The sequence below is a fragment of the Scatophagus argus genome, chromosome 3 (genome assembly GCF_020382885.2).
Source record: "Scatophagus argus isolate fScaArg1 chromosome 3, fScaArg1.pri, whole genome shotgun sequence".
NCBI classification, from domain to species: Eukaryota; Metazoa; Chordata; class Actinopteri; family Scatophagidae; genus Scatophagus; species Scatophagus argus.
In genome coordinates, this window is record NC_058495.1 from 11,681,467 (window position 1) to 11,696,679 (window position 15,213).

At 39.3% G+C, this 15,213-nt stretch overlaps 3 protein-coding genes across 5 annotated transcripts; 2 read left to right on the forward strand and 1 right to left on the reverse strand.

Annotated features, from left to right (window-relative positions):
* Nucleotides 1-695: 695 nt before the first annotated feature.
* rrp9 (ribosomal RNA processing 9, U3 small nucleolar RNA binding protein) lies at nt 696-6,177 on the reverse strand. Of its 2 annotated transcripts, none has more exons than XM_046383503.1 (15): nt 5,843-6,177; nt 5,608-5,702; nt 5,388-5,500; nt 5,243-5,310; nt 4,648-4,689; nt 4,415-4,541; nt 4,135-4,259; nt 3,936-4,028; nt 3,738-3,838; nt 3,511-3,645; nt 2,931-2,993; nt 2,657-2,814; nt 2,387-2,466; nt 2,172-2,245; nt 696-856 (listed from the first exon to the last, which is right to left on the reverse strand). In XM_046383503.1, exons 1-15 carry the CDS (start codon nt 5,924-5,926, stop codon nt 754-756), a joined length of 1,461 nt encoding a protein of 486 aa, XP_046239459.1. In that variant the 5' UTR covers nt 5,927-6,177; the 3' UTR covers nt 696-753. The 2 variants fall into 2 exon arrangements, with proteins under 2 accessions (XP_046239459.1, XP_046239460.1); XM_046383504.1 differs by having other exon boundaries at nt 2,669-2,814; nt 5,843-6,107.
* Nucleotides 6,130-9,408, forward strand: LOC124056262. Of its 2 annotated transcripts, none has more exons than XM_046383506.1 (6): nt 6,130-6,506; nt 6,804-6,981; nt 7,078-7,234; nt 7,900-8,075; nt 8,293-8,521; nt 8,636-9,408. In XM_046383506.1, exons 2-6 carry the CDS (start codon nt 6,826-6,828, stop codon nt 8,836-8,838), a joined length of 921 nt encoding a protein of 306 aa, XP_046239462.1. In that variant the 5' UTR covers nt 6,130-6,506; nt 6,804-6,825; the 3' UTR covers nt 8,839-9,408. The 2 variants fall into 2 exon arrangements, with proteins under 2 accessions (XP_046239462.1, XP_046239461.1); XM_046383505.1 differs by having other exon boundaries at nt 6,484-6,611.
* A 3,341-nt stretch (nt 9,409-12,749) lies between these two features.
* Nucleotides 12,750-15,178, forward strand: si:ch211-213o11.11 (probable G-protein coupled receptor). Its single transcript, XM_046383507.1, has 2 exons — nt 12,750-13,166; nt 13,266-15,178. Exons 1-2 carry the CDS (start codon nt 13,148-13,150, stop codon nt 14,468-14,470), a joined length of 1,224 nt encoding a protein of 407 aa, XP_046239463.1. The 5' UTR covers nt 12,750-13,147; the 3' UTR covers nt 14,471-15,178.
* Nucleotides 15,179-15,213: the final 35 nt, after the last annotated feature.

The following is a 15,213-nucleotide window of genomic DNA, read 5'->3' on the forward strand; positions in this document are numbered from 1 at the left end:
AAGTGCAAAAGCAACTAATCAGCCTTATCACAGTAACGTTAGTATGACAACCATAATTGCCACATCTGATATAACATTGTCATAATGGATTATATTCTCCAGGGTTATGCTCATGAATCATTGTTATAATTAAAGGATTCCAGCACACCTATTCAACTGTAAATCCCATTAATTGATAGCTTCAGTCAAATAACGTAAGCCATCTATTTGGTATAGACTGGCTGCACAATTTCTTTTACTGCTTGTCACATTCCTTTGCAAATGTTATTATGCGGAATTTAAACGACTCTGCAGGTCCTCCACCAGCAGCGATAAATGTAGTGTTAATTGCAATTTCATGTTTTACACTGACAGGCTGACAATAACCAATGACAATGCAGGCCCAAACATACCCCTTTAGCAGCCTCTGACTATTTAAAAAAGTGATGTTAACTTTTCCCAGCAGAAAGTTTTACAGAAGAACTTTCAGAAGACTTCTCAAAAGAGAATAAATCATCAAAAACACAAGTTTTGATCATAAGAAGGTAAGAGACTCTTCTTGGTCAGCTAGGACAGGATGTACCGACTCCTACAATGAAGCCTTTTCTCACCTTGCCTACACTTCTTTCACCCGAGCTGTTAAAGCTTCCTCTACGCCCTCACCCGGCCAAAAATAATAATAATAATAATAATTAAAAAAAAACATAATGCATAGGCAATTTTTAAATCTTTAATTTACAAAATGAAAAAGACAACAAAAAACTTAACAGTCCACTACTGAGCCATCTTGGGTTCCTCTGGATTAGGCGGTTTTCTTTTAAGAGGAATAACATAGATCCCATTCCTGGCCTCTTTGATTCTCCACCATCGACCCAGCCTAAAGAGAAACAAACAAACTTAGAAATCTCTAATGTCAATACAAACATCATACCAACAGAATCTAAAGAAAACAAAACAGAAGAGAAGGAGGATTAAAAACTTTGCCGGTTTTAGATTATTATGTTATTACGATTAGGTTTCACACTGATCCACTAACAACAATGGGAAGGTTGTTACTGTTAGTCACTCATGAAAAAAAAGTGAATCAGTATCAATCAGACACTGAAACTGTGGTAAATGCCACCTTTGATTTAAAATATTTATGTGGTATCAAGCATTTCATACTCAAGTTTGGAGGACGCCCCCAGTTTCGCCTGATAAGACTGATTGCTGGGAGTCCTCTTACAGACGCTTCCGAAAATGACTGGAGTCACTTCAGCCTTCAGGTTATGTTCAGACTGTCAGTTCTGATTGTAATCAGAGTGCAGTGAAGAAACAAACAAACAAAAAACCCTCCAAAGAGAAATCTGTGATTCAGATTAAAGCCACATTTAATAGTTATTTGTAATTCAAGTAGGATCAGTGTTCTATGGATGTGTCCCAGGCTGGTCATCAAATCCAATGTGAAACTGTCCTTAATGTCTCTAACAACGTGTAACAACACTATGAGTACATTCAGAGTGTGGCAAGCACCATAGGTGTAGCATAAAGCATGGCTACACAGAAAAAAACCTGTCTGCCTGGGAAGATAGACAAGTTCTGCATGCCACAACTAATTGGCAACTGCAACACCAAGAACTTCATCTTCATCTAGACTGCAGCTTACTGCTCTGCTTCTGCACTATCCTGTTATTCCAGAAACATGTTTTTCTACACAGAATTCAGAAACAGAAACTTAAAGATGTCAAAAACTGTCTCTGGAGTTTAGAGTTTTCAATTTTTTTTTTGGCATAAAGAACATTTGAAATATGAGGAATCCAGACAATCTGTCTTTAAAATGTATTGCCAAAGGCAACAACAACCTGAGTAATTCAAATTAATTTTCAAGCATGTGACAGGTTTTTGTCCACTGTACACCATAAGCAAAAAAACATCCCACAGATAAAAGTGCGACATTAAATTCAAATTAAATTTTTCATTGAATATAATAAGATTCTTTCAATTAACTGATCTTTTCCCTCAAGGTATTATCACATCCTTCAAGACATATGTGGCTATGGTGCAAAGAGGCTGCTGCGAGGCTGAGAGATGGATCAACACTGCCATCTAGAGGACATTTCATTCACTGAACATGAACCTGCACTGACATTTAGCTGTGGATATGAACCCAACATGCAGTTTCTATGGAAACGTGATCATTACAGTTCAGTTACCTGTGCTCCTGTCCAACTCCTGCCACCAAGAACTGACCAGAGCTCGAAAACTTCAGACTGTTGACAAATCCAGACTGGGAGAGAAAGCAGAGGAAGAGAGACAATAAGATATGGCGAGACGGTCATTGTGGTAGCTATAAATATTGAGTTTAATTGGCCTGGAAACACAATCTTCTGTAAATGCAAAAGGAGAGGAGGAGGAAGAAAGAGCTCACCACTGGCACACTGAATAGAGGCTGCAGCCCGCGGAAATTCTGCTCACACTTCCACAGCTGCACCTGTGAATTATGTGAACCTGTACAGAGGAAGAACAGGAACTTTAAATCACTACAGATATGTGAAGTACAGCCTAACTACACATAACGGCATCAACTGTTCAACATGTTTAACAGTAATCAATCAGAACCAAGTTTACACTGATCACATTGACATTCATGCAGAACAACTGTGAAAAGGAGAAGAAGCTGGTTAAGGAGGACTCTCACAGCCAGAGGCACCTGAGGCGACTGTATCCGAGTTCTGAAGCGCCGCGACCGAAGCCACCCAATGAGGCTGCTCCAGCCCTGTGTCACCATGGCAACCGTGAGCCTGCTTCACCTTGCAGAGAGGCTTCTTCTTGTTGACACTCCAAAGACACACGGAGCTGAGGTTGTTGGGAAAATTGGGAGAGGACATGAAGGAGAAACATGAGCGCATCTATTAACGTGACCTGATCACCGAACAAAACTGATAAGACTGTAAAAGCTGCAACTGTCTCACCCATCATCGGCTCCTGTTATCATATGCTCCTCGTTTATGAGCTGGACACAATCAATTGAACCCCTGTAGGAAGACAGAATAATGACAAAGCAACAGATGACGTTAGTCTTTCTGTGTGCTCAAAGGAACTGTGTGTCAGTCAGATGAATATTAGAGGTAGAATCAATTGTTCTGTTGTCCCAGGGATTTTTTTTTTCAAATTATCAAAATCTTTTTGCACATTAAGTGCATATTTGACCACTAGCAGTTAGCAACCACCGCTGCCGCAGTTCTATAGCTCTAATAGTTTAACAGAAATTATCCGTGTCTGAAATTAGACACTGTTGAGTGCCCCTGATGAGCATCACTTTGCATGTTATCCTCTGCGGCAAAAAAACAAGGAAAAAAAAAAAAAAAAAAGAGTGTTATTCTTACCTTTGAAAAGTAACACTTCCCTAAATGACTATTATAAAATAAAACGTGAAAGGTAACTAATCAGCTCCACTGTGTTTTCACATGACTGGCAGTAAATCAACACATCTGAACTCAAACAGTTCAAACAGCGAGACACAGGAACACCAGAAGAAACACAGAAGCTCACTCGTGGCCGTGGAACACCAGCTGAGATTCCTCTGCTATCTTCCACACTCTGACTGAACCGTCTCTTCCTCCTGCAGTCACACAGCGCTCACGGCTCAGGCTGTCCAGTCCTGTGATGGCATCCTGATGCCCAAAGCTACAGCGAAGTAACAATCACAGTTAAGGTCCGACATTAACACACACAAGCAATCCGTGGACAGGCGAGTTATTTTCTGAATGGTTACTCACAGGGTTTCCACATACGCATTCTCAACCACATTCCACACTTTCACTGAGCGATCGTGAGAGGCGCTGTACAGATCATGAGTCCCCTTCCTGAAGGAAAGACCCTGAGGAGGGAAAAACATTTGATGTAACTCACAAGTGGACGTCAAGTTGCAATAAATTCTGCTAAGACAAAGAAAAAGTCAGCTGAGAGGAACATACCGACACAGGGCCTTTGTGTCCAGTGAATTTATACAGATGTTTACATGTGTCTGCCTCCCAGATCATGATTAGTTTGTTCATGTCTCCAGTGGCCTAAAAAGACATTGAGAGGCTTCTGTTACGATATGAAGATGACGTCATTATGAAACGGGGGAAACAGAAAATCATTAGCAGGCTATGCTGAGAGAGAACTACTCACCAAGTATTTCCCATCCGATGATATGGCCATACACAGGATGTGGGCAGTATGTCCAACATGCCGTTCCTCTGTACCTTTCCTTCCACCGGGTACTGTGTGCAGTTTTTTTCCACTCTCAACATCCCCTGAAGATACAAGAATAACACTGAATGGAGACTGTGAAAGCAGATCATTAGCTTGACATTTTTCATCGTTATTCATAATTCATTTGATTGAGCCTCCAATTAGATGTTTGGATTAACTGACACAAAGATTTTTCAAGATCTTAATGTATGCTAACATTTAATGATGGAGCAGTCTTTGGCAGCAGAAAAGATGTACTTGTCATCAGAGGAGATGACCAGGCAGGTGATTGGAAGTTTGTGTCCTCTCAACACTCTGATCTCTGCAGCATCTGGTGGTCTGAGCTAAAAGATGGAATGAAAATTAAGTCAGTCTGTTCATTAACAGCCTTTTTCCCTAGAATCTTGGCCACAGAGCAGGGACTGGAGGAATGAAAAGTCTTATACTTACATCTTTGGCAATGAGTCGCTGAAGCTTTCCTTTTTGTTCAAGCTGTTGGGGGGGTAATAACACAGCAAGGTTAATAACACACAAGGTTAATACAGCCACTGACAGCTGTGAATACAGGATGTCCTTGTCAATACCTTTTTACTGACTAAAAAACAAAAACAAAAAACAAAATAATGAAAGTAATAAAACCACTTCAATAAACTCTGTTTCAACTTTTCCAAAATTTTATGATTCGATGATAAACTCAGTTTTATTTTATGCTATCAATGCTATTCAAAGTCAAGCCATAAGGTCCATAACTATCTTGCAAAACAGGCTATTGAAGGGGACATGATGTGGGAGCTATGTCTTTTAAAGCAGAGGGTGGAATAAAGTCCACATAAAACATGCTCCTGCAAACGCCAATAAATAAATGAGACCGAGATGAGCATTTTTATCTGGATTATCTGGTGGCTGTTCAGTATAATGACAATGTTTAGAGTGACTTAATGATCAAAGGGAGGAAAGAGGTGATGGTGGACAGAAGCTGGATTATAAAACATGACAGTGTAATATTAGCGTCAATTACACCCTTTAATACAGAAGACACTCTTACCACTTCTTCCTGAAGTCTTCCAGCGATGAGGTCAGTCTCAAAGGAGTCTTCTTCTACCTTCTTTTCCTCTGACAAGATCAATTCACACAATACATAAATAACTACATACATACACACAAGTACACGTCATACTTGTCGTACTTACCTTCCTCCCTTAGCTGGTCAAGGTAAAGTTTGGCTAATCTGAGCTTTTTCTCCTGCGGCGTTTCGTCATACTCATACTCTTCATTTGTCTGTCTTTTCTTGGGCACTTCATGACTGTACAAGAGGAAAACACAAATCACAATAAAGGGACAATTTTAAAATTGGGAACATATAATCTATAAATGAAAGTATAACCCCAGCTGACAACATCAGAAATGAACCTCTCCGCCTCAGAGTCGCTGGAAATCTCCTCGTTGTATTTGGAGCTGGGTTTCTTCGCTCGTACTTTGCTCTTTCCGCCTGAATCCTTATCAGCCTGCAGCAAGAAAAGAATAAAGCGCTTGCAATCACATATAATAACTTAGTATTTGTGCCTGAAAGAGTGTAAAAGGCTTGCTGCTGTGTAGCTACCGTTACTGTAATTTAGCTTACTTGCTAACAATCCAGCTCACTCACCTTTCGTTTTGGCACATCTGTATTTTTCCCCTTTTTGACTAATTTGGGGTTTTGTTTTGTCTTTATAAAGAAAGACGAAGACATAGTGAAACGCGACAAGCAGCGTTTCAAAATACACGACAACTGTAGATACAGTTAACTTCACTTTCCAAGTGGCAACTCAACACTGAACCCACATGGGTGCACTGCAACCAAACTAGGGAGCTGAAGTTAGCTTTGAAGACACACGCTGATTGGCTTATCTTCGCAATATCTTCTAACTATCCCGCCTTTTGTTAAAACTCTCGATCGCAATTGGTTAATTTAGGAATTTCGATAAGCAGGAAATTGTACTAGGGAAAATACTTCCCTCGGGGAATAGGTTTCCGTAGCTTTGTTCCGCACATAATTGTAAAAATATAAATTTCACAACACCATACTCTTATACACACGTGAACCATACATAGTAAAAGATAAATATAGGAGTAGTATTTCAAACATATTTAACCGGAAACGTTTTGCGCGGCTGCCAAAAATGAGCCGTAATTGTATCAGGATCTATGAACTGTACTACTGCAGTAGTACTACTACTTCCTCTACTACGCAGTATTTCCATTTACTGCGCTGTCTCTGTCCACAGTGAGTGTGGTTACTGTTTATCCCCGAAGTCGAGCTGAACGGCCAGGTGAGCCTCCTCTGAACCATCTAACTTTAAATATCACATGTTTTTGATCATGTCCTGAAAGACAGTTTGCATGACTCAGTGGTCCCAGCTGGAGGCAATCTGGAGGTTAGTAGGAGGGGTTGAGGAGGCAGGGGGAGGGAGTGCAACGCGAACTAACTTTTCATTATTGTCTCGCATGGATAAAATGAACAAATGTCTTTATGAGCGGCTGATAAAAGTTGACTCAAAGTTTCACCTCATCTTGTGCAGAAAATCAATACTTGATACATCCACTGATCAAATCTTCCCTCTCCCCAGATTTTCTTTTATTTTTTGATCCATGCCCCCCAAGAGAGACGCAGGAGCGACTCCGACACAACCACCAGTAAAGATGATAAAAATTGGCACTGATGCACAGGAGTTTGGCTGTAATCCAGTGGATGAGAAGTATAGGTTGCCCGAGGAGTCCAGCTACTCACCTTTTCCCAGCAATGAGGTGAGAGATTTTTATTTGACTGTGCATAAAAACAACTACTGTTTATCTTATTATATGTAGAAATTGCTCTTATGATATGGTTCTCTCATTTGGCAGCATGACACCATTGAATTTGACGAAGAAAATGTTTCAAGTCCAGGTATCAGAACAGACACCATCAGTCTCCTCATGAAGATAGAGCAACTGCAGGCACAACTCAAATACGAACGCAGATGTAGGATTTTGGCAGAGAGAGAGTTGAGAGAACTGAAAGGTGGGTGGAAAAAGATGAGTAATATATAAATTAATGGGCAAAAAAAAAATATATATCACACAATCGAATTACTGTATGTGACTCACTGTAATCATAGCCAGTACAGGACCGTAGCTATAGAAGGTTTATTTGTGCAGATCTGGCCAAGTTTAATGACACAAAAAGAAATTTAAAGGCAATAATTAAACACATTTTACAAATGTCTGTTTTTAAGGTTCATTCTGATATGTTTTAGACCAAAACAATCTTTGACTATAATAGCATAATGATTATAATATAATCATTTGCAAACAAAATGTATAGTGGTTACAGAGACATTTTTAGAAAATTACATAACTATTAAAAAAAGCTAAATAAATTGTTTTATTGTTTTTTTTTTTTTTTTACATATATATATATCAATAAGTGGAAGAAAAGGCCTGAAATGACAGTTATACATAAAAATAAATATTGCTGAACATTTAAATTAAAAAATAAAATGTAAAATATTTTATAATTTCCAGTTCTTCGCTGATCAGTTTTTTAGGTGGGAAGGGTTCGACTAAAATCCAGACTGAGGCCCTGAACCTATGGTGTAAACATGCTATTATATAATAGTTGAAATTACTCCGTGAACAGACCTGCTCTGTTTCAGCATGTCTGAAGTGATTTGACACTTTCTACAGAGATGAACACGCTCATGATGCAGATGAGGCACACAGCACATGAGCTACGAGTCACTCTGGATCACGTTCTGCAAGGTGGCGAGGCAGCAGTCGCACCACAGACCTCTCAGGATGAAACTGTCTCTTTCCTGAATGAGGCTGAGGCAGAGATGGGAGCTGTTCATAATATAGCAGAGGTCAGAACAACAGCACAATTTTGGCAAGATTACCCAGTTCATTTACATTTTGTTACTGTATGAGAACTGCAGTTTTATATCAGCACTCCTCTTTAACAATTTGATCATCTTTATGCTCATGTTCACCAATAGTAAGCAGTTTGTGTGTGGTGTCAAATTCAGCCATTAATGCACCTAAACGTGTTTGTACTAACGTTGTTTTCTTTAATGCTCTCAGGATAATCACAACTTCTTATATCTGGCTGAGAATCTTCGAGTACCGAAAAATCTTTATGAGCGCATCGCAGAGATTGCAGACTACAAGAAATACACGTCAGCACTGCTGATGATCCTTTTTGACAGAGAAACATTGGCCACACACTCTCTGCAGGGTCGGAGGAACACATTTACTGGAGAAGATTGTCCAAAGCCTCAACTCCCTCCTGATATCCTGAGAGGTATAATCGGTAAGATAATGTCATTGGATTTTAAGCCTCCAGACCTATTTTTGTATATGCTCTTTGTTTACGCATTTGACAATGCAATGTGGAGATTAAAAGTTTTGCTGTTTCTCCCTTCAGATCATGTGGCAGTCAAGTTCGGTGTAGATCGCAGCCAAATCAAAACCGCAATCCGCACAAAGCTGAACAATGAGGACAAACTATTGAAAAAGAGACTGGGTCTGGGGAAAGTTGAAAACAAAGCTGTCAACGATCAAAGCTTTTGCCAAGATGCTTCTCTCCTGCCTGAAAATGGAGCAATGAGAAATGATTCTCAGTTGTAGCCTTTTGAGTCTGCCTTCATCTGTTGGTCACCAGTTTTCCATATCTGATATAAATGTGTGACAGGTTCCGTTTTTAATCAGCATCTAGTTTGTTCCATATTGAAATCTAGTGCTTGATATTAGTTATTTTTTAACACTTCTTAGAAATCTTACTTGTTTTTTTTTTACTGTGACAGCTGTTGTCTATAATGTATTGAACCAATGAAGACATTGGTCGGCACTATAAAATGTCACATGTGTAATTGTCAGTGGTAAAAACAACCAAGTGTTCTTATTTAATTTCAGATAGCAAGCGGCTGTGTCAGATCTGTGAAGTCGGCCTTTCTCAAACAGTGAAACTGTTTAAACTTTGTAACAGGGACGTCATTTGTTCCCTGTTGTTCATGACAGAATGTGCATTACACCAATTGATACTGTGCTAATGGTAATAGAATAGTGTTATTTGTAAAACTTTTTACAAAAGTTGTAAAATATGCTGTGAGTGATAATCTTCCTGCTTCCACAACATCTCTTTCATCACCTCTCTGTTGAGATTAGCCACGTTAATGACCAATAAACTTTTCAAACTGATATCTTTCTGTTATCTTAACTTGCCTTTTCTTCCATCAGCCGCAGTGAAAGTACAATATACTCTCATGGGATTACATTTTAGTTTTCCCAACAACCAACAGATGTCAGCACTGAACCCTGTTTCATGCTCTTCTCCGAGTAACGTTCAACCACCAAAAGAGTACAGCTGTTGTGAAATGAATGTTTCTATCACTTGATGTCCTCCGGAAATGAGATGAACTCCATCTAGAGAAGAAAACAGTGTGTGTGAATGTTCACTGAACGAGTCCAACCAACATTTCAGTGTCTGTTTATTCTCTCAGAAGTTCTGGAGTGAACAGAGGAGTGTGTGTTAATACAGAAGCATAGCGGACAGTGTGTGACAGTCACTGCCACACACTGAATGATGAAAGAATGTGTGTGAAGGACTTGGTTAATGTCAGCTTGGGGTCGTTTGATTGAGTCATCTCGTGTTGAAAGATGTGTTTAGAACAACCAGCGATTGCTGGCTCCTCCCCCTTCTCGCAGTCCAGCCAGCTGTGCTGTCTCAGTGGACTCACAACACATCACCCCTCTCTCTCTCTCTCTCTCTTTGGTAGTGTCAGCTCTCCCCGGGGGTCCTGTTTCCATGCTTTAGCACAGTTTTTGCATAGTTCATGATAGATCTCTGTCAGGTGGACCAGCGCTCTTAAACTTCTGAAATCACCTCCTCAATGCTGAGTTTGATGCTTTTAAAGGATTCAAAGAGGAGTCGTCACCATGATTTGGATGTACTCAAGTTTAGAGGACTCAGAGGAAACTTTTTGGAAGAGCTGCAGGCAATGTTCCATATGTAAGCGTTGTTCTGTAGGTTTTCGTTTAGGTAAGTAGTTATGGTGTTATAAGATTCACCTTGCTTTGATAATCAGTGGGGCTACAGAGGAATATTAACGCTTACAATATATTTTATGCATCTGATAATTGAAGAAAAATAACTAGACTTTTAAGTGTTTTTGTCTGTGTAATGTTATCACTGTACTTTCCTGACAGGTTTAGTTCTGATTCATTTCCTACTTATTCCTCCATCTTCTCTCTCTTGTTAAATGTCTGAGACTGACAGTTAAATAAACAAGATTAGTTAGAGCATCATACTGAGGTTTGTGTTAATATAGTTATATAGTTGAGAATATAGAAATGATGTCTGTCAACAAAATTTAAGGCAAATTTTACAAATCATACTTCAGTATGTTATATTATCAGCAAGACAGGAGCAGTTCTATTAAACCTGCACCAACTGAAAGTTGCGCCTTATTTTCACTACTTATAAAAGCTGTGAAAAGAAAACCTGTTAGGTTAATACAAGACACGACATTTTATAAACTGGTGTTATAAACCCGTGATATCTAGCAAACATGTAAGACTTCTGCTGATTTTGAATACGAACTTACAGCATTACCGATAATAAATAAACCAGATAAAAAAGTGTAGTGACTACTCCACCCTTCACGTGGTTACTCATTTTAGAGCCTGTTACTAACTGTCATTTTACTCCGATATCTTAGATGGAATCTGATTTATCCTCTAATTGGATTTCACTGTTACAGTATCGAAAATTTTGCCATATACAAATGAAATGCAATGAAATTTGTCCATTATGATTTTTATCTTTTATTCCTTAATGTTTTAACACCTTATTTCTTAATTCCTAGTTCTATCCTAATGTTATCTTCAATGTTGTATGTTTATTTTAAATTATATTTACTTACAATCATGATAGCCAATTCAGTCACCAAATCTTTCAGATATTTAAATATTAGTTTGGTATAAAATCAATAGTAGTCCTTTGGAAAATATCGACTTAATTACATTAAAACTGATTATTACTATAACTAAGAAGGTTAGCACAAAAGCTGGGATTATGGGGCTTCCTTGTACATGGTAAAATACTCTCTACTCTCTCTTTGTGGGGGATTAAAAGACTTGTATAATTTTCTCATAGTCATCATAATATAGAAAAGTTATTTGCTAATGATGATTTCTTCATCTCAAAAAGTAGCTACAGAAAAGAACTACAGCAGAGGCAAAATCCACCACACAGTTCTCTGTTGAATTAATAATCACAAAAGATTCACAAAGAGACCTAATTAAACAGGAAATGACTGGTGGCTGAAAATGATCATCCTCTTCAGAAGTAAAATGCGGACTTAAAGGATGCAGCATATGCAGTGCAGCAAGTGGAACATGATGAAAAATGAGGACAGCCTTACATAATATGCATGAGAATGTACATGTACTAGTCCTTCCCAGGGATAAATCTCACTGCAAACTGCCAATAGCTCTCCACCAGAGAAGATTACAGCAGGGGAGAGCATCAGTGGATCCTGGCAGTAAGCAAGCACATGTATTTAGGACACAGCATCCTCCACAGTCATACATTTAAAACCTGCTTATGATCAGCACAAGATGGTGGGTATGTGTATGGGGGAGGCACACTGAAGACAATAGAGAGGATAAAAACTGTAAAAGCACAAATGTGAAGAAGATATTTTTAAACCCAGTTGATATTTGCTGCACGTCACACACGTAACATAAACACCACAGGATCAGGGAGTCAGAACTGTCCTGGTAAGAGGTTTCCTCTTTGATGGTGGGGCGCAGGGTGACACTGAACACATATTAATCAATGCAGCCCGCAGCTGGGCTAAAACAAGCACACTCATTATGTTTCATTTCAAAAGGATGGAGACGGATGGAGGAGAGACAGGGTGTCCTCCATGAATTATTCCCATTGATCATGTCTCTCCCTCACTACAAGAAAGAGGGTGCATCCCTTCTTAAATATTATCAAAATATTTATTGATTGACTTTGCCATACCTTTAAAGTGTAAACATATGTATTCTCTCAAGATTTACAAAGGTGCAGTGAGGATTTCTGAAAGTTTACAATTACACATTTGATATCAGTCAGTTACTGTGGATTATATAATGATGAATGACATGAGAATTTAGTACGGCATGTGACTGCATATCAGTTTAATAGATTTCTTAAAGATCAGTTTACTTGATGATCATGATTAGTTCTGCTCAGCCTAGAAAACAAGCCAGAAAAAAAAACAAAACAAATCAAAAAAACCCAAAACCACACACATGAGGTTTTAAAGATGGAGACATTTACCAGTCAGAAAAAGAGATGATGCTGGGATAATATTATTAATATGATATATATATTCACAGATATGAATGATATAGTATAATTAATATGGAAAAATGATATGGTAAATATAGGATCCAAGATTTTTGCAGCATGGCCGACGCAAGGGACTAAAAGACAAGATATCTCAGTTATACCTGCTTCAGTTTTGACCATTCCTTTTAAACCTGATTAGACTGGCTAAACATTAAAGTCATGCAATGCTAATTTCCTTGAGTAGCTTCCTACTGAATGTGCTTGTTTGCCAGGGTGAATATTGGACTTTCATTAGGCAGGTAGACACAAACATGAATGCCAGTGAATGCCAATGTTTCTCTGTATCTGCTGGATGTTTAAATATGCATCTGTTTGCTATGGTATCACAAATGGTGATTATGTGATACTGTTGTGGCAGTGGCTGAAGAACAAGTTGCAAGTTTGCATTGTGAGCTTAAAAATCTAATATAGTCTAATATAGCCATAAATGTTAAATATTGTTAAACTCTATTAATAAACTTTATTTTCTCCAACACAGGAGCGAAGCGTATTTGATTTGATGCCTGAAGGATCCTCCGGCCTTGTTACTAAACAATGGCGGAGTCTGCACTGTGTATGTTGAAACATTTACTATGAATCATGGAGGAAAACAGTTCATTTCTGACCCCTGAGTACAATGACAGTGTCACCATTTGTGCTCCGATGCCCTCAGCTCCCAGCAGACAGCTTGGCATCCACCCCAGCCTCCAGACCTTCAAGGACCTAACAGGGATATTTTTCATGGTGACCCTGAATGTTCTGGCACTTCTGGCCAACACTGCTGTGCTAGTTGTTGTCATAAAAGCACCTCATCTCAGGAAATTTGCCTTTGTGTGCCATCTGTGTGCAGTGGACCTGCTTTGTGCCATCTTGCTCATGCCTCTTGGGATTGTGTCCAGCTCTTCATACTTTGCTGATGTGAAACTGACTGCACTAGAGTGCCAGATCTATGTCTTCCTTAAAGTAATCCTCATAGCTGCCTCTATCTTCACCATCACGGCCATCAGTGTGGAACGTTACTACTACATCGTCCATCCCATGCGCTATGAGGTCAAGATGACACTGAAGCTGACTGCAGCAGTGATAGTGATGGTGTGGGTGGCCTCTGCAGTGCTGGGATTGTCCACTCTGTTTGGTTGGCCATCCTACAGCAGCCAGAGCTCCATCCACGCTGCACAGTGCTTTCTGTATTGGACCAACAGGGACTACAGACGAGTTTTCTCTATACTCTTTAGTGTCATCTGTTTCTGCTTGCCTGCTGTTGTGATTTTTGCTGTATACTGTAATGTGTATAAGGTAGCCCGTGTGGCTGCCCGCCAGCACGGACCTCTGCCGCTGTGGACAACCAGTCAAGTGAAACATCGCTCGGACTCAATTAACAGCCAGACTACCATCATCACAACTCGCAACGCCCCACGCAGGACAATGCGCGACCGGCCTTTCGGCGGAGGTAAAGCTGCTCTCACTCTGGTGGTTATTGTTGGCCAGTTTCTGATCTGCTGGCTGCCTTACTTTGCCTTCCACCTCCATATGACGCTGGATGCAACACTCGGGATATCTGTTCATCTGGAGGAAGCAGTCACCTGGCTGGCATATTCCTCCTTTGCTATTAACCCATTTTTTTATGGACTTCTTAACCGGCTGATCAGAGAAGAACTTTGTAAGCTGCGGCGCTGCTACTCAGCCCGCCCAGTTGAGTTGGCCATATCAAGCCATGAGGGCTCAGGCCACGAGAACTTCCTGCAGTTCCTCCATAGGACCAGTGCCACGATAGAGACACGTGCAAGCTTCACTACATCCAGTCCTAGAAGCACTCTTGATCAAACTGGGCAGACCGGCTTCAGGATACCAGGACAGATCCCAGAAGAGTTCAGTTAGATATACCTCACTGTTGTGCTACAGCAGTGCTTAATGACTGTCTGCAATATGTTTTTAAACTGTATTTGTATGCGGTAAATGCTAAACTTAACATATCCCTTTTCCTTTTATGTGAGATTACACCCAAAAACAATGCTGTTAGTGAAAGCTAATGGACACAGTTTCTCACATTGTTGTTATTGTGGTAAAACTAGTAGCAATAAAGTTACACTTTATTTCTACTAAACTAAATTGCTAAAGCAAAGTGACTGTTTATCTACAATCAATACATCTATTTCATTAAAAGGTAATACTAATCTCTCGTTGATCAGTAAGTCATGAGAGTGTCATCAGAAGACAGACCTACAGGTAAATACTCAAGAGCACTTGTTCTTATATCAGATATCATTATATTCCAACAATACTCTTTGTATGAGTAATTCAGTGTTGTCATATTGTATTTAAATGCTGCAGGAATATATGTGAATTTTATTTATTGAACTCAAAAGACATCACATTTTGCTCAAAATGTATTGTTGCTTATGGCTTTAAATGTGCAAATAAAAATTCTGGTTACTAGATCATAGAATATCATTGTAAGTAAACATTTAATGTTAGCAAGAGATATGTTTATGTTTTCTCAGCTGTTTCTAGGGAAGACAGTTCAAGAATTACATATGATTGGCCAGCAATAATAATTTTGTATTTTCTGATAACAGAGAATAATTATAATCATTAATCCCACAAGGGACAGCCTGTAACAG

What these genes read in the sequence shown, in the direction of transcription:
- rrp9 (XM_046383503.1), bottom strand. Translation starts at nt 5,926, where the DNA reads ATGTCTTCGTCTTTCTTTATAAAGACAAAACAAAACCCCAAATTAGTC. An exon ending in TGACCAGCTAAGGGAGGAAG is followed by an intron (nt 5,311 to 5,387) that starts GTAAGTACGACA and finishes TGATCTTGTCAG; the next exon opens with AGGAAAAGAAGGTAGAAGAA. An exon ending in AGACTGCTCCATCATTAAAT is followed by an intron (nt 4,260 to 4,414) that starts GTTAGCATACAT and finishes TTGTATCTTCAG; the next exon opens with GGGATGTTGAGAGTGGAAAA.
- LOC124056262 (XM_046383506.1), top strand. Translation starts at nt 6,826, where the DNA reads ATGCCCCCCAAGAGAGACGCAGGAGCGACTCCGACACAACCACCAGTA. An exon ending in AGAGTTGAGAGAACTGAAAG is followed by an intron (nt 7,235 to 7,899) that starts GTGGGTGGAAAA and finishes CACTTTCTACAG; the next exon opens with AGATGAACACGCTCATGATG. An exon ending in TATCCTGAGAGGTATAATCG is followed by an intron (nt 8,522 to 8,635) that starts GTAAGATAATGT and finishes TTCTCCCTTCAG; the next exon opens with ATCATGTGGCAGTCAAGTTC.